General features: G+C 39.0%; 1 protein-coding gene across 3 annotated transcripts in view; it reads right to left on the reverse strand.

Moving 5' to 3' along the window:
• LOC126162634 (actin-related protein 5) overlaps window positions 1–19,684 on the reverse strand; it is a 181,029-nt gene that overhangs the window by 90,440 nt on the left and 70,905 nt on the right. For 2 of the 3 annotated variants that reach the window (XM_049919263.1, XM_049919264.1), the window contains exons 6-7: window positions 18,010–18,090; window positions 2,528–2,656 (exon numbers count right to left, since the gene is read on the reverse strand). In XM_049919263.1, the coding sequence (XP_049775220.1) occupies window positions 2,528–2,656; window positions 18,010–18,090 (210 nt within the window). The remainder of the gene's footprint in view (window positions 1–2,527; window positions 2,657–18,009; window positions 18,091–19,684) is intronic. The other variant, XM_049919265.1, reaches the window with a different exon arrangement.

Raw genomic sequence — 19,684 nt, forward strand, 5'->3', positions numbered from 1 at the left:
TAGACAAAAAATTGCAGGCAACTGGTATATTTTGTGATCTGTCAAAGGCATTCGACTGTGTAAACCACAATATCCTTTTAAGTAAATTAGAATATTATAGTGTAACAGGAAATGCTGCAAAATGGTTCAAATCTTATATCTCTGGCAGGAAACAAAGGGTGTTATTAGGAAAGAGACATGTATCAAGCTATCAGGCATCATCCAACTGGGAACTAATTACCTGTGGGGTCCCACAAGGTTCCAATTTGGGGCCCTTACGTCTTCTTGTGTATATCAATGACCTTTCATCAGTAACATTACCAGAAGCCAAGTTCATTTTGTTTGCCAATGATACAAACATTGCAATAAATAGCAAATCAAGTGTAGTCTTAGAAAGATCAGCTAATAAAATATTTGTGGACATTAATCACTGGTTCCTAGCCAATTATTTGTCATTAAACTTGGAAAAAACACACTACATGCAGTTCAGAACTTGTAAGGGGTGTCCCACGAGTATATGCCTAACATACGATGACAAGCAGATAGAAGAAGTGGACAGTGTTAAATTCTTGGGATTACAGCTTGATGATAAATTCACCTGGGAGGAGCACGCCACAGAACTGCTAAGCATCTTAACAAATCTCTATCTGCAATGCAAACTGTGTCAGACATAGGGGATATAAAAATGAAAAAGCTGGCACACTATGCTTACTTTCATTCCATAATGTGCAGTAAGAGTTATATGTGGTGTGAACTCAAGAACATCCTGCAGAAGCCTGTTTAGGGAACTATGGATACTAACTACTGCTTCCCAATATATATTTATTCCTTAATGAAATTTGTCATTAAAAATATATCACTTTTTCAAACCAAGAGCTCAATTCATGGAATCAATACTAGAAATAAGAATAATCTTCACAAGGATTTAAAGTCACTTAGTCTTGTACAAAAAGGTGTGCATTATTCAGGAACACACATTTTCAGTAACTTGCCAGCAGCCATAAAAAGCTTAACAACCAATGAAATTCAGTTTAAGAGAAGCCTAAAGGATTTATTGGTGGCCAACTCCTTCCACACCATTGATGAATTTCTCAGTACAACTAACTGATTTGTGTGTGTGATATTATAACTTCTGCACAATTTCAGTGCAGTAATGTGTTCATTGTAAATAAGTATTATAGTAGTTGTATTACATGTTTATTACCTTATAAATAAATTTAAAAATTTTTAATCTTAAATTCAGTGCATTAGTATTTGTAAAATGACTCTTTCATGTAGTGTTCACTAAAAAATGACGATCATTCCACTTGGGACCTGTGGAATGGTACATTAGCTTATTTGTTTTAGTTGTAAATATTTGTCATGTATTGTTGTTTTTCTGACATGTTCTACATCCTGGAGGACCTCCTCACTACGGATCAATTGGAATGAAAGTAAATCTAATCTAATCCAACCTAATCTTGATAGTAATGTTCTGCCAGATACAAGTCTATTATAGGTGGTGGTAGGAGGGTGCATGGAGCATGTCTTGCAGCGGGGATGGTCACAGGGGGAGGAACCATAGGGTAGGGAGATGGTTGCAGAAAAAGCATAATGTCTGACAAGAATACTGCGGAGATTGGGAGGGTGACGGAAAGCTATTCTAGGCGTGGTGGGCAAAATTTCAGACAGAATGGATCTAATTTCAGGGCGTGCTTTTAGGAAATCATGGCCCTGTCGAAGTAGCTGATTAACACATTCCAGACCAGGATAATACTGAGTCACCAATGATGTGCTCCAAAGCTGTTTTGTGGAGGGATCAGCAGTATCAGGATTGGATACGATGGCCTGATAAATCGGTATTTTTCACTGTAACTACTCTTTGCTTAACTTTGTTTTAGTTTTCTACATTTTTCATTGTCTTTCCCATGTCTTTTTCACTGCCACCTCCACCTCTGTTACGTACAATGCACTTAGCTTTTCACTGTTATTAACTCGTGTACGATGTTTTAGTAGTAATCTCTGTCTTGCATACTGCCCCGTCTTCCACCTTTAAGCTCTCAGGTTTTTAAATCTCATCCGATGAGTCCCCAACAATCAGTCTTCCCTTCTCAGCCCGTATGGTAAGTCTCTCCTGACCCGTGGTTCTGGGTGACTCCCGAATCTACCCCTTTTCCTACACCTCTCCAGACCTTTTCCTTCACCCTTCAACCCTTCTGCAAGAAGGAGCCACTGGCTCCGAAAGCTTGCCAATTACAACAGTCTTTTACGCGTGTGTTCTGCCGCCACTTGGTGAGTAGGTTTTTTATCCATCCGATTACATAACATTTAATACTTTTTTACTTATAAAACACACACACACACACACACACACACACACACACACACACGCACACACACACAAACAAACAAGCAAACAAACAAACAAGTCCAGACATCTTTAAACGATATGAAACAGAACCCTCCCAATCTATGAATAATTTCATCAAACAAATGAAAATTTAAGTTTCAGTCCCTTTAACTGAATGAATACAAAGAAAAAAGCAATTGAGAGAAAACACTGTCATACCTCAAGAGGATCTTCAGAGGTATTAGCTGCCACTATTTTCTGCCGTGTTTTTTCTATTCTACTCTGCAGCTGCGATATCATTTTCAGCAGTTCATTCAGGTTTTCAAGCTCATATGATGCCAGGGCTTTCTGAAAGAAAGAATTTTATCCTATAACCTTTTGCTTTGTAGTCTAAACTGAAAAATGTTATGTGTGATAAATTTTCTTTATGTGCAGTGACATGTGCAGTACCATCAGTAAGGGAGGGGGGGGGGGGGTGGGGGGGGGGGGGGTGGGGGAGGGGGGGGAGACGGAGCAGGAAAAACCAAAGATTACAGTTTAGTTCTGTGTGTATAATGAGGTCATTACCGACAGTTATATGTTACTGCTAGTCACCATTTTATTAATCAAGAATCACAACACTGTAAAGAATTCCAGTACTGAAAAGGTGACAACTAACCTGAACAGTTGTAATACGTGAAGAGAGAAGTATACCATATAATCAACCAATTATGAGAAATTCCTGGATGGAGAAATATATAAAATAAGGAAAATGTGATGCATTGAGCACGGAAACACATAACAGAAAACAGCATTCACATTAGCCTTCGAGCACTAGCTCTTTTTCTAGCTAATGTGCACATATTCACAAACACAACCATACTGACACCCAAACACCAATCAATCAATCAATAATGAGTCTCACTGTGACTACAGGTGTGTGTGCTTTTGAGTGTCTATGTGGTTGTAGTATGAATGTGTGTATTTTTGCTATAAAAAGCCATTAAATTTGCCTTATTTTACAAGGGTGGTTTGAAAAGTTATCAGAATGGATTAGAGAAAAAGTACATATATCACTGAAATTTTTTTTAATTTTCAATGTAGTCTCCTTGTAGATTAATAGACTTGGTCCAATGATATTCCAGTGTCTTGATCCCACCTCGAAAATGAGATTCCTCCAGGCCTGTAAAATAATTGTCAACTCCGGCTATCAATTATTCGTTTGAAGTGAATCTTCGTCCACCAAGAAAATTTTCAGTTTTGGGAAGAGATGGAAGTCTGACGGAGCCATATCAGGTGAATAAGATGGGTGTGGCAACAATTCATACCTTAGTTTGTGTAATTTTGCCATGGTGACGGTACTTTTTGATCCAGCGTCAAGATTCATGCACCCATCTTGCAGACAATTTTTTCATTTTTAATTCTTCAGTCAGATGACTTCTGGCAAGCATAAGCAATTTCATGCACTTTCAATTGGCGATCCTCCATGACCATTTTGTGCACTTTTGCAATGATTTCTGGAGTAGTGACACATCTTGGCCAACCACAGCGCGGATCATCATCTAAGCTATCCTGACCAAATTTAAATTCATTTGTCCACTTGGTAACAGTTGAATATGAAGGAGCAGAGTCCCCCAGCGTATTCTGGAAATTGGCATGTATGTCCCTCGCTTTCATACCTTTCTTTACGAAGTACTTAATCACTCCACGAATCTCTATTTTTTCCATCTTCCCAAATCACTAAGTGGGAACAACAACAGAGCCACGTCATTACCACAGCTCTCTTCCAAGATCACTGATGGGGCACACGTTTACAGGCAACAATCCAATGAATATCATAAGAACAACTTGTTGCGCTAGCACTGACGTCTCATGGTGATTGTGAGAACTTTTCAAACCACCCTCATACGTATATGGGCATCTCGCTTATGAGTCATGTACATTATGTCCGGTGCTTCATAAGATACTTGTAACTTCTTTTTTGCATTGTGTAGCTGGTGTCAGCCCAAACAAATAACTGCTCATTACATTTTTTGTGTGATGCCAAGTATCAACAAAACTGTTAGTCTGTTCCCTGTTACAAACAAAACCATTTTTAAAGCAAAATTTTACATTCCCCTAGACAGAGTGGTCCCACGTTAGCCCAGTACAATATTTGTTTTATTGGTATGCATTAACAAGGACAGTAAAACATGAAGAATAAATAGCAATCCAGAAGCAACTCAATAAGGCTGCGCGCTTGGCACTAGCTGTTAGCATGGGCCAGGGAAGTGCTGTTGCTGTTGGAGTACTGGTTATTCTTTGAGTTTTGCTGTCCTTGTTAATACATATCGATATATGATATAACAAATATCACAGTGGGCTAACTTGAGACCTCTCTATCAAATGGGCATGTAAAATTCCACTTTAAAAATAATTTTGTTTGTAATTGGAAACAAACGAATTCTTTCCGTCAACACTTGGTGTCACTTTATAGAGGTGATGACCACTACTTGTCTGGGTTAACTCCAACAACACAATACAAAAACGAAATTGCAGGAATCTGCTGAAACACCAGAGAAAATGCACCTGAGGACTCTTAGGAGAGACATACGCTATATAGCCAACAAAGTCACTTAAAATCTATTCCATATGTTAGCTCCATTTTGTATGCAGCAATATGTGATCTAAAATCCACACAACAACCACTATTTTTCACTGCATACTATTTGAATTTTGCACAGTACTTCAAGAAATACAGAAACACCATAGTAGTTCTAAACTGTTGTAGCTTTGTTGAAAGGGAACCAGAGTTCCAAGCACTAACAGAAAGCACTGAAGCTCAAATCGTTATGGTTATGGAATGCTGACTATACTTTAAAATAAATTCAGCCGAAATTTTTACAAAGGAGCTAACTGTGTTCAGAAAGGATAGATTAAATACAATTGGTATGGACAATTTTTTAAAATTAGTTAGGGAAAAGAAGAATAAAATAAAAACTGAAGAGATATTGATTGAAGTACATACTTAAATTCCTCTTCTGGACCACTTAATGTGTGTTTCTTTGTGTTAATTTGTCCGGAAGGTTAATATTAGTACATAACTAAGGAAAATAAAAAGGACCAAACAAAAGCATTTTGTGCAAATGACTTTCTTACTCTTCAAAAGTTATAATACAACAGTGACCAACAAATACAGGGCTATTGCAAATGATTGAAGTGATTTCATAAATTCACTGTAGCTCCATTCATTGACATATGGTTACGACACACTACAGATACATAGAAAAACTCATAAAGTTTTGTTCGGCTGAAGCCGCACTTCAGGTTTCTGCCGTCAGAGCGCTCGAGAGCGCAGTGAGACAAAATGGCGACAGGAGCCGAGAAAGCATATGTCGTGCTTGAAATGCACTCACATCAGTCAGTCAAAACAGTGCAACGACACTTCAGGACGAAGTTCAACAAAGATCCACCAACTGCTAACTCCATTCGGCGATGGTATGCGCAGTTTAAAGCTTCTGGATGCCTCTGTAAGGGGAAATCAACGGGTCGGCCTGCAGTGAGCGAAGAAACGGTTGAACGCGTAGGGGCAAGTTTCACGGGTAGCCCGCGGAAAATTGACCCATGCCACAACTGGAGACCGACAGCGCCGACTTCATCTTTCAACAGGATGGTGCTCCACCGCACTTCCATCATGATGTTCGGCATTTCTTAAACAGGAGATTGGAAAACCGATGATCGGTTGTGGTGGAGATCATGATCAGCAATTCATGTCATGGCCTCCACGCTCTCCTGACTTAACCCCATGCAATTTCTTTCTGTGGGGTTATGTGAAAGATTCAGTGTTTAGACCTCCTCTACCAAGAAACGTGCCAGAACTGCGAGCTCGCATCAACGATGCTTTCGAACTCATTGATGGGGACATGCTGCGCCGAGTGTGGGAGGAGATTGATTATCGGCTTGATGTCTGCCGAATCGCTAAAGGAGCACATATCGAACATATGTGAATGCCTAAAAAAACTTTTTGAGTTTTTGTATGTGTGTGCACAGCATTGTGAAAATATCTCAAATAATAAAGTTATTGTAGAGCTGTGAAATCGCTTCAATCATTTGTAATAACCCTGTATAGTTGTGCAGGACCATTTATGGCAATCACACATGCAAACAGTAGTTTTGTCTGAAACATCTCTCTCTTTACTTTTTTATTTCTTTGTAGTATAAGTCTGTGATAGGTCCATATGGTGATAAGCTTGTCAAGGACAAGAACTGTGTGAAGACTATGCTTATTAATATTTAGTGTACAACACATTTCAATTATATATTCAACAGAGTTTCATAATGAGTACTATTGTAATGCCAAACGAAATAATAACCAAAAATCATTGCCATCTTCAGACCTAATAAATGAATATAAAGCACAAGTGGAGAGGTCCATTTGACCATGTATTGGATGAAAATCTATCAGCACAGTAATAACATATTCAAACATAATAATTAAATGATAACCTTATAAACACAATGCTTACAACAGCACTTGAGAATAACGAAACTGCTTTAAGTATTATGGTATAATTTACTTTTGAGATTTGCAGCTTTTTCAGCCATTACAAGGATATGACATCAATTCATTTAGCACATCTTCACATTAATGAGATTTTCAATGTGTATTAGATGTCATTCTTTTACAAATATAATTTCTATAGATCTGTGTTACATGTTTTCACATAAAAAGTATCCTTTACAATGAAGCAATATGGTACACACATATTGTGAACTGTGGTATGTACTGACAAGTCTATTCATATTTCTGACATTCCCTGTAAGAATTTTTACAACAGTATCAACAATACTCAATATTTTACTCTGTCAAGGAACACCCCATTGCTGTGTTAAAGATGTGACCACATTCAATTTATTTCACTTGTAAATGTTTTCAGTAGTGGAGGCAACTGTTTTATCTTAAGTAATAGACATTATCTGCTTAAGAATATCCTTTGTCTCACAAACAGCTGATCCACAGTCTACTAGATCAGCAAAAGAATACTTAACTATCACAGCAATGTCCTTATTATTGCTAATTCCATTATTCTTAATATTTAGGACAATGCTCCTGATCTTGGAGGAAACTGCGCCTAATTTACTATATGAGTTACACTGAAGAAGGATGTCAGGTGCTTTAGATCAACTTTACAGACTGGTTCAACTAAGGTTTCGGGTGTGGGGATGGGAGGTGGTCCACTGTAAGTAAAGTTTGGAGGGCCACATTTACTAATAAACATTTAAAGAACAAATATGCAAACATTAGACATCCACACACCATAATTCATGTTAAAAGTGGAAAAACGCGCCTCCTGATGCACTACTTATTAAACAAACAGTGCCTTCAATTTCGTGAAGTGAGGCTACAAGCTACAGCAAACACATCTTCCAGTTTTCCTATGCTTAGCATTCAAAAACTTTGTGACAATGTCATTGGAAAGTTGAGAGAATGATATGTTTTATGTTCATTGATTAAAACTGCTGAATTGCTTATCTGGACTCTGACATTAAGTTTCTTTGAAACTTTTTGATTTGTTTCAGTTTAGAAAATGATCTTTCTGGCAAAGTTGAAATAACTGTCAAAGTTGAGTACCACTGAAGAGCTGTACATTCATCAGGGGAACTACGTGCAAGAAAAGTAGTTTCAACAAACATTTTGCAAAACTTTTAACTGACAATATGTTTCCTTTCTTTCCAAATTCTTTCAACTCAAGTGTTTTTAGGCTCATAGTTCATGTGAAAGACTTACGTAAAATCTGATCCATACTTTTTAAAACGCTTTTCTACTTTATTCAGAATATTTTCATTTTCTAACCTAAAAAGATGAACGAGATTTAAGAAAGAATAACCATTAACATTCTGTAGTCTGGTAAAACATTTGTGTAATTGTTGAATAAAAAAATCAACAGAAGCTTTGAAATCTCTGACTTAAAAGACTTGTGTATGTCCACAATTATAAGATCTGCAGAAAGCTCATCAAAAAATGTCTTCATTTTATGAGTACATTTTTGAGATCAACTTTAGATCAATGCCTCAAACTTTCAATAGTACTTGCATTACTTCTACTACAATTTCAAAACTGTTTAAGTTAGAATTAAGGTGATTAGATTAACTCTTGCAGTTAGAATCTCTATATCAGCAGTAGGCAACTGCAATAGTAGTTGTAACAGTTTGCAAACTACATTAATATTTTCAAAAATCATCCTTTGAAACATGAGCAGCAGGACTGTATCAAAAGTTTTCATACTTTTCATAAAATTAGAAGCTTTTTCCCTCTCTGGTCCTTCTTGCTCTTTAAAATAGCACTGGACAGGCACTACAAAACCTATATGAAATCTGTTTAATTGATAACTATGAATCAAATCTGGAAGACCATCTGGTTGGGCACAGTTTCTTCAGAGTCTTGTAATATGTCTGTCAGTTTCTTTCCTTTATTTATTGCTATCAAACCACAGAAGCTCTAAAGAAATCAAATGCATTCTATTTTCTCATAAAACTGTAGTCATTCCACTATATTCATGAAGGTATCATTTATTATCAAATCAAAATTGTGTGTTGAACAATGCATAAACTCAGCATTTAGAAACTGTGATTCAATTCTTGACAGAAAACCAGAGTACTTGGCACTCAGAGACACAGCCCCATCATATCCTTGACCTCTGCATCTATCCAGCTATATGTTTGTCTTCTCTAAAGGACCTATTATTTCTGTTTCAAAACTCTCAGCAACATGCCCCCCTTACCTCAAGGAGTCCTAAAAACAATTTCTTTATTTCAGACTGCTTTCTAACCAGTTTCCTTCAAAGTGCATATATCACACAACACTTAGCTGCTCCTTTCTTGATGCATCAGGAGTTGTATCTGCAAAAAGTGAAGATAGTGGCTGCTGTTTAATTTCAATGATAATCCACTCTAAAACACAACCATTTAATAGTTCAGTCATTACCTTTTGAGTTCGTGGGCTGAAATTTTCCATTATAGTTTTTACAAGAGAAGGAAAGTTGCTACTCACCATATAGTGGAGATGCTGAGCCATGATAGGCACAATAAAAAGATTCACACAAACATAGTTTTCGACCATTAAGGCCTCTGTCAGCAGTAGACACACATACACACACTTGGTGTAGTTTCAGCTCTCTGAGACTGCAGATGTGTGTGCAAGTTGCACGTGCATGAGTGCACGCATGCGTGCGTGCATGTATGTGTGTGTGTACTGCTGAGAAATGCCTTAACGGCCAAAAGCTATGTTTGTGTGCATCTTTTTATTGTGCCTATCGCGGCTCAGCATCTCCGCTATATGGTGAGTAGCAACTTTCCTTCTCTCGTATTGTTACATTCCATCCTGGATTTTCTGTTGTTTGCTACTATAGTTATTATTATTATTATTATTATTATTTGAAAGAGAAGGTCTAACACACCTGTCAACAGCAATTTTGCATCTGGAATGCCATACATCAACTAGTATGTATTGTGGTATGTCGTATCCGAATATACCTTTAAAATGTTCTAGCATGCATGATTTTTGAGTTTTTAAAGTTTTTTTTTTTTTTTATTTTCATATTCAGTATTTCACTTTATGCTGTTCTTCTGTTTTGATGTTTAATGGTTTGTTTCGATTTGCAGAGGAATCTAGAAGATCTACAAATCGTCAGTATATGGTTGGTGTGGTAATCCAGTGGTGTGAAAGAGATCCTCAGTGAATGTTTCCTGTGAAAGATAGTGCAAAGTTTTTGTGTTTAAAACTTACGATAAGAAAAATGGCAACTAGTAAATCTTGCTGTCTAAACCACTCCGACAACTTTTGTTATATGTGTGGGAAATTCACTCCAAAAGCCCAAAGAAAACCAATCACTGATTTGGTTAAGAAGGCATATAAATTGTATTTTGAATGTCCTGTTGGTGATCAAGATAAAAATTTTGCACCTCATACTGCCTGCATAACCTGTACTACAACCTTAACTGAGTGGTTGAAAGGAAAACACCAAGCTATGCCATTCACTGGTCCGATGGTGTGGTGTGAGCCTAATGACCATTATTCACATTGTTGCTTCTTTCTTACAAATATTTCAGGACATTCAAGCAAAACTAGACATAAAATAAAGTATCCAAATATATCTTCTGTGCATTTGCCTGTGCCCCATGATGAGGGGTTGCCTGCTCCTGTCTGTAACTTGAAAGCCACATAACCAGACACCATGTCAAGTGAATCAGAAAGTACTGAACAGATAGATGTGTACTGCTCTCAATATCACGACACTTCGCCTCAACTCTGAACAATTTTGTTCACGATCTAAAACTTTCGAAACAGCAAGCTGAACTCTTGAGGTTGAGACTGAACCAACAGAACCTTTTAGCTCCAGGGAGAAAAATTTCCTATTTTCAATCAATAGATGCTTCCTTCGCTCAATATTTCAATATGCAGAACTCAAATGTGTGTATGTAGAGACGTCAATGGTATGATGATGCAGCTAGGTGTACAACATAATCCACAGGAGTGGTGACTATTTATTGACTCCAGTAAAACCAGCTTGAAAGCAGTACTACTGAATAATGGCAATGCATTTCCATTGGTACCTTTGGCTTATGCAGTAGACATGAAAGAAATTTATGAAAACATGGTTTTGCTGCTAGAGGCAATCAAATATAAGGATCATGAATGGCACATCTGCTATGATTTAAAAGTTCTTGCACTCCTTAGAGGTTTACAGGATGGATTCACGAAATATTGCTGCTTTTTGTGCCTTTGGGACAGTCGTGACACCAGGAACCACTATACAGTCAAGGAATGGACTATAAGAAAGTCATATCTTCCTGGAAACGCAAATGTGAACAATACCTCATTGGTTGAGCCCGATAAAATCATTTTGCCTCCCTTTCATATCAAGTTGGGCCTTATCGAGAACTTTGTAAAAGCTCTGGATAAAGAAGATGAGGCCTTCAATTACTTAAAAGAAAAGTTTCCCAAATTAAGTGAGACGAAGCTGAAAGACGGTATATATTTGCTGGACCACAAATAAGAAAATTGCTGAAAAATCCAACCTTTGATACCACACTCACAGATATCCAGTTAGCTGCTTAGTCTTCTTTAAAGCAATTGTGAAGAGCTTTTTGGGTAACAGAAAAATGTAGAAGTAGTGGAAATGAGAGAAGTCTGGATGGGTGAGGACAGTATCCGCCACCCCCACCATACTACCCCTCCTCCTCCCTGCCCCAGCCTCCACCTTACCCCCAACCACTCGCCACTCCCATCATGCACCGGTGGTGTTGCTCGCAGTGTGGTTTCAGTTGCCTGAGACTGTAGTCGTGTGTGTGTGTGTGTGTGGTGTGTGTGTGTGTGTGTGTGTGTGTTGTTGACAAAGTCCTTGATGGCCGAAAGCTTTATTTGTGACAGTCTTTTTGTTGTGCCTATCTGCAACTCAGCATCTCCGCTATACAGTGAGTGGCATTATCTTTTCTTTTCATCATATTGACACAATATGCTGCATCTGATGTACAGCAACATCACAGCCAAGACTTTTCAATTTTCTGATGTGTTTTAGTATACTTATCATAATAATCACAGCTAAACTATCATTTGGTCTTAGTGTGCCTAGGAAAAGGATCCTGAGCTTGCTTGGACTGCTGTTTACAATTTTTAGTTACTCTCGTCATTTAGTTGCCTTGGAATAATTCTCTGTCAGTGGTGAAAGGTTCATTTTGCTGATTATCTTGATGTGGAAAAGAACAATCTGCTGGTGGTGGATTGGTGCCTGTTGATGCGTCACCAGAATTAAAAACCAATTCATTTTATATAATGTTCACTGAAAACTTGCAAAGCGTCAGAATCTTTCCCCTTTTACTTTTCCAACTGTATTGACTTCCATTTTAATTTTTAATTTTTAATCATCAATTTCACTTTTGCTATTAATTTTAGTACATATCTGTTATAGGTGCATAGCTGAACTCTGGAAGATTGTACCATCTTCATTGCCTTTTTAATGTCTTCATCTCAGCAGGCTTTTAATTCCTCTTTTGAGCACCATTTAAATATGACTTATTTCTCGATGAAACTTCCTGGCAGATTAAAACTGTGTGCTGAATCGAGACTCGAACTCGGGACCTTTGCCTTTCGCGGGCAAGTGCTCTACCATGTGAGCAACACAAGCACAACTCACACCTCGTCCTCACAGCTTTACTTCTGCCAGTACCTCGTATCCTACTTTCCAAACTTCACAGAAGTTCTCCTGCGAACCTTGCAAAGTAGTCAGAATTATATTCTATATTGAGAAACAGTTACACAATTTGTAAGTGTAAAAGATGTTTCATTTGTTTTCCTGAAGTACAGGCAGCATAAAAGATTGGAAACAGCAGGCTAATGATAAGTATAAGCCACCAGTTGACAAATATTCAAGAGAACTTTCACTCACAAACAGAGAATAATGAACCAAACATGACTGAGATCAATAATACAGAACCGATCTGTATTAGCTGTATCACATACTCAATAATGCTGAAGATTTCAGAGCTCTGCAACCAAAAATATACTCACCAAGTGGTGGCAGGGGAACACACACACACACACACACACACACACACACACACACAAGGATTTAGCTTTTACAAGCTTTCAGAGCCAGTGGCTCCTTCTTCTGACAGATGAGATGAAGGGGAAGGAAGATGGGTGAAGGAAAAGGGCTGGAGAGGCTTAGGAAAAGGGGTACAATTCAGAAAAGTCACCCCGAATACCAGGTCAAAGGATGAGAGGAGAAGGAAAGATGAGAAGGAAGAGATTAGAAGGAAAGACTTCCTTCCCTAAACCTCTACAATCCTTTTCCTTCACCCGTCTTCCCCTTCACCTCTTCTGTCTGAAGGAGCCACTGGCTGAAGCTGAAAGCTTGTAAAAATTAAATCCTTTTGTGTGTGTATTCACCTGCTGCCTCTTGGTGAGTAGATTTTTTTTTTATCTATCCATTTACAGTACACTATCAGTAATTAATTATTTTCAGTGTGATTAAATGAGAAGAGAAACCTCGAAATACAGACCTCTACCATACTTGCTTTTCAAAATTGTCTGATACTTGAGGTTTACAACTTGACCTTTTCAGAACTTGTTAGTAAACTTATTCTTCTTCTAGTGCCTATCCGTTCTGGATGTTGGTGACCTTTGATCTTCCTTGTCCTCTTTTAGCACATACCTTTCCTTGAAGTACGTTCTGCCGCTGTTAATACCTGTTTCCATTTCTCACTACATAGGCAAGACACTAGTTTCCTGCATTTTACTGTTCTTATGCTTTCTTTTTCTTTCTTCATTTTGCATAGAATATTGTTGTTTACGTTGTAATTTTATCTGTCCCTGGCACTTTCAGCATTCTTCTGTACAGCCACTTCCCAAATACCTCATGTAATTTGCCAATCATCTAGGTCAACTGTACTTCAAGATTTGTCTTAAAAGAAACAAAGTATTATCATTAATTAATTTCGTAGTGTGCGCAGCTGCTGCCTAAAGAGCATCTCTAATGAATTTGTGTTAGTTAATGATGACAAATCAGCACTGGAGCTCATAAATAGATACTGTACAGCTAACTGAATACAGCATTGTTGGAGTTTCTACTTTACAGAGCGGTACTTTACAGGAGTACAACTGACTTTATAGTGGGTAAAGATACCAATCCCGGCCAGAAGATGGTTATAAAAGACAAAGAGTAACGCTAAACAGACACACTATGCAAAACATCGGTCATCAAGGAAGGCAGTTCCTTAAATTTTCTTCTACTTATTATGCAAATCACTCGTTATGGGAGGTGCTCTAAAAGCAAGCTTCAACTGCCATTAAAAAAAAAAAACAGGGGGGTGGATACCACATGTCTGACCTGTTACCGCAAGCTAGATTGATGATGATCGCAGGCCAGAGTTGGCCCGCAGACGGTAGTTTCAAGACCCCTGGTGTAGAGCATGCAGTATCCATACACTCAATTTTTGAACCTTGAACCTTCCCTACCACATGCAAATCTTGCATGATGGTGGAATGATAGCCATTCACACATTAGCCGATTCTTGAGTACAATGATATGGACCACTGTGGATTAATGTGTTTAAACAAAATTCATCACACCCTGAAGGTCTTCCTGAACATGATAATCACTACTGTCAAAACAATCCACCTTAAAATGAGAAAACCATTTTCCTGCCGTGCTCTGTCTAATGCCATTCTACCCATACACAGTGAAAATGTTTCAGTTTGTCTCCACTGCTGTCACCCCTCTATTGAACTCAAACAGAAGAATATATTGGAAACATTCAGATTTTCTCCACTTGGCACTCTATTTTCTAGTGGCCAGAGCTACAATCACTATCTCCAGATGACAAAATAACAATAAATAAACTCAAATAGCAACAGTGAACTACAAATAAAAACTGACAATCGATAAATAAGCCCATAACAATTGGAATACCAACATGCAAAACAAAAATTGCTATGAACTTATGCACCAATGTAATAACTGCATAGCTTGTGTCTAAAGATCCTGTTTTGTCTCAGATTGAGCAGTATATTCAAACTGAATGGCCTAATGACAAGACATCAGATTAAATCTTGCTGGAATATGAAACAAGCACTTACAGCTTATAAAAGGTGTCATTCTGGTACATTCAGAAATACACAAAACTTAAGTGGTTATTCCTGTAGTACTTAAATCAAAAGTACAATAAATGCTACATCAATGGCATTGGGGCATGCTTCATACCAAATACAATGGCAGAGAGCATTGTTACTGAAAAAAGTAGTGACAAAAGTGTTGAAATGATGGTCACATCCACATGTCAATTTTGCAAGACTGTTTCTAGGAAGCTAATGTCCATCCTCATTGATGGTTTCTCCATATTTCCATTTGTGATACAGATGTCATCAATAACGTCAACAACACAATTAAGGCCTTGTTAAACGTCTTCTCTACATCTACATCCATACTCCACGAGCCACCCGATGGTGTGAAAGACTGAAAAAAAATCAACTGTCACAGGCAATGCATTTAATTTTTTTCTCAGGAATTTAAACTATTTTGAGAAACAAACTGCATCTCACACTTCATAACTGCACCATTTCATCCTGACACCAATAGATTTGCTGAAAGATCTGCATGAACTTTTAAGTCACACATGATGGAGCTTGTTTAACAGTACTATAAAGACAATGCTTTACTGATTTACCTCTCTCAATATAGGACCATCCACATGATGCACAGTCTCCGGCTGAGAAACTTCAGCGGAGACTGCACTGTACATCAACATCATTTTAAACTCACTGGTGCTTCCAAAGGCCAAGCTTCAAAGTTTTTTTTTAATAAATGATCTGGTACTCCTCACTAAGTACAAGTATGGGAAAAATACATGGGTACCAGGTGTAATCACAGAGCAGCTCATTACTGTTACGCTTTACATAAATATTCAAATGGAGTTGCTACGTGCCATAAAATCCAAATCAGGTCACATGGTGCTCACCTGCATACAGGTAGAACTTCTACACTGTTTTCTTTTACAGAATCAGAAGACTTGTATGCAGCCAGCTATCTGAGGGAGCTTCAGATGCAGTCATCACCTGCTTTCAATAGCACCTCCAGCAGTGAGGCCCAGTTGCAGCTACCTAGTGATGGAGGTGGACATCACAGCTCACCTCAAACAAGACTATGGATGTCAAAAAAGCAAACACTTGACTGACTGCCCCCTCATTGTGGTTTGGCATCAGTTTCCCATGGTGCAGTTGGCCAATGCCAGAGGGTGCAACATATTTGAATCCACCAAACTGGTATGTAGGTGAACGAGGAAGCAAGCTGCTAATGGAGCCAGCTGGCTTCACCAGTTTACCTCCCCTCCCCCTAGGAAGTGATTCTGTGTATATAGCAGCAACACTACAAGAGGCTGTTACCAGACAGGCACACTACTTGACTGCTCGAAACTGGAAGGCAGCTGGCAACTACAGATGACATTTACTTAAGTGGAACCAATTTCTGTTTCTGCAACACGTCCATCAGCACCTAGTATTAATTGCCAACTGTGCTGCCAGCTCCCAGATAGAGCACTATTGTCAACTGTGGACTGCTTCGCTTTACAAAGTATGGACACAAGTGGAGATCCTTCAGCCAAGATGACAAAAGACGACATGCCGCCAACACTCGAGCTAGTTCCCGAAATTCCACTAGAGAGCCCAGTTCCAGCAGTGCCACCTCTTCTACAAGAAGATCCAAAGTTCTATCATGACTATGGTTCCGACACAGCAGTCACTATTTATGGAACAGTAGGAACAGTGATTCACGAGTATCTGCAACTTTATTTCAGTCCAGCTTGACTAACTCATCAACTTTCAGAGACAGCAAAATTATTTATGAGGGCCATTCAATAAATTATGCAACATAATTCTTTTTGTGCTCAATTTCGGTTGAAAAAAATATGGGATTTGTTGTGGGACATCGTGGAAATATTCCTGCTTAGCCACTATAGTTTCATGAAATTTAGATACATAATGGTGCTATATGCAGCCTTCAAAATCACATCTGTAACAGAGATGTGTTCCAAGGAGAGAGCTATCAATGAGATTCTTTTGGTGGAAAACCAGAGCATTGCAGATGTTCTCGTAGCTGTTTGTTAAAAGTGCTATGAAGACATGGCATTGAACAAAAGCATAGTGAGTCATCGAGTGAGGCACCTGTCACCACAGCAACAATGTCGCATCAAACTGTCTGATCTCCCATGTGCCAGCCGACCACACACACCCTCAGGAAATTGAAGAAATAACTTTCATGCACATTCGTCACCACAAAAATCTGAACAACTCCTCCATGACAACGCAATGCCTCACACGGAAGTCTCAGCACCTAAGAGGAGCTTGCACAACTTCTTGGACTGTTCTTCCTCATCTTCATTATGGCCTGGTTGTTACACCTTCTGACTTCCATCTGTTTGGTCCAATGAAGGATGCACTCACAGAAAGCAGTACATGGTTACTGGCACAGCAAGACATTGGCTCTAACATCAACCAGTATAGTGGCACTGTGTGGTCATACAGGCCCTGCCAGTAAGGTGGCACAAGGTCATCACAGTGAATGGAGACTGTTTTGAAAAAGCGTGTTATGTAGCCTAAAGAGTGGATAATAATACGGTGTATTGGAATCCTGAATAAAACCAACCTGCTTCTGATGGAGGGTGAGTGGGTTGGAGGGGGGGGGGGGGGGGGGGGGGGGGGGGAAGTGTTGCATTACTTATTGAATGCCCCTCTCAATTGTATTATGTACAGGACTTTCTTGGTAGCTGGATGCATGGTACTTAAGTACATTATTGTAGCTATGATAAATGATATTTATGCCTTTACATTGTGTCATTTATGTTTTAGTGCCGCTCTGTCGGGCAAGTATACATTTAGACATTTGCAAGCATGCATTACTGAGACTTTGTAGCGAACTATAGCAGGAAATACATTTTCTACTACTATGGGTTTGTGCTAGATTAACAGCGACATTTAGTTACAACACCCCAACAAGTAATTTACGTATGACATCTGAAATCCATGAAGAGTAATGTGATAACGTAAACACAGCACCAACTCTGTCACATACAATTAATGTGAGACTTCTCCTGCAGAGTGGCAACAGTCATCACCATATCACAATATGAACTACTTAAAAATTGTGAAGAACTTTTAGGCACTGAAAAGCTTTCATTATGGTACTTCTTACCTTGAATTCTTCTTCCTCGCCTTCTTCTATCAAATCCTGGATGGCCATTAGCTGATTTAACTGCTCCTCGTCTTCAGCAAGCTAAAATCATAGAAACCGTTTGTCAGCAGTAACATCAACTCTAGAACAAGTCTGTTGGCTTCTGTCTCGGGTTCTTCAGCCGACGTTTGTCTGATGATTTTTCTGGCATTTCACCGGCACGAGTGTCTGGCGTAGTCAAAGTTTCACCTTCCATTGCTGGTGGTGGACTGGAGCCAAGCTTGTGGGTGCAAACTATATGTACCTGGTGTGCCAACGTCTAAGGGTTTCTCCATGGTCATTTTCGGAGCGGTTCTCTTGCTAACTGCAACAGTCGTTAGCTGTAGCACAGGAAGCCAGGATCCATTTTTCCTCTTTCTTGTTGAAGCTGTTCTCGTGTTTGTGTATTCCTACAGCTTCTCTGAACAAGTGGGTGTGATAGTTATTCTCTACAGCCAGAACTTCTGTGTCAGCGAACTTTACTACGTGGTCAGTCTCACACAGCGAGGGCTCTCCCACAGCCAATTTCTCCACCTGTCCCAACCTGCAATGTCATTTATGTTCTGCAATCCTGGTGTGGATCGATCACCCAGTCATTCCAACACAAACTTTTCTGCATGTGCATAGCATGCAGTATATCCTGGCATTGCACGTGGGACCCTTTTCACCTTTTCCGATCTAAGACACACTTTGGCTTTTGTTGCCAGTTTGTAAATAGTCTTTACACCGTGTTTGCACAATATACCATGGAGAAGTCCTCGGACGTCGGCGTGACAGGCACATATAGTCTGCAGCCGCAAGCTCGGCTCCAGTCCACCACCAGCAATAGAAGGTGAACTTTGACAGTGCCAGCCACTTGTGCTGGCAAAACGACAGAAAAGTCATAAGACGAACATCAGCCGAAGAACCAGAGACAGTAGCCAACAGGCAGTTTGTCAACAAGTGGCCATGAAAGCCTTAACAATTTTCTAGAACAAGTGTTCCAATATTCTTCAAAAAAGTTTCTTCTTCTTCCACCTAATACAACTAAGAATACACTACTATAGTCTGCTTCCATAGCTAAGAGGTCAGTGTGTTTGACTGTTTTGTAAAGGACGTGGGTTCAATTCTCAGTGCAGCTCGTGATTTTTCCTTGGTGAGGTGGGAAGCCCGGAACAGGATCCACTCAGCCTTGTGATGCTAATTTAGGAGCTACTTGAATTGACAAGTTGTGGCTCCACGGTCTGGGAAAGCAGAAATCAGCCAGGAGACTAGTGTGTTGACTCCGTGTCCTGCCATATGGCATAAATGATGCAATATGGTAGAGAACGACACTAAGGTCATCACACAGTCTTCTGAACTTATCATCATCATCATCATCATCATCATCATTTCACAGCAGAGGTTATTTGTTGCACAGAGTCAAGTCCATTCCAGCATACTAACAACTTCTCTTAGGCTCGGTGACTCAAATGATTTTGCAATACTTTACACCATTTATGGGTACTTCCGACCAATATTGTTAATTTCTATATCACTTTCTTTACTACATTCTAGTATCTAGATACAACAATCTTAAAACTGTGGGCTACTGGTTCCAGAGCGACAACGATGACAGTGCATTTCAGTTTTTATATTCCACCTTTGACAGAACTCAATACTCAGATTCTTGTGTTTC

Source organism: Schistocerca cancellata, chromosome 2 (genome assembly GCF_023864275.1).
Source record: "Schistocerca cancellata isolate TAMUIC-IGC-003103 chromosome 2, iqSchCanc2.1, whole genome shotgun sequence".
Classification (NCBI taxonomy): Eukaryota; Metazoa; Arthropoda; class Insecta; order Orthoptera; family Acrididae; genus Schistocerca; species Schistocerca cancellata.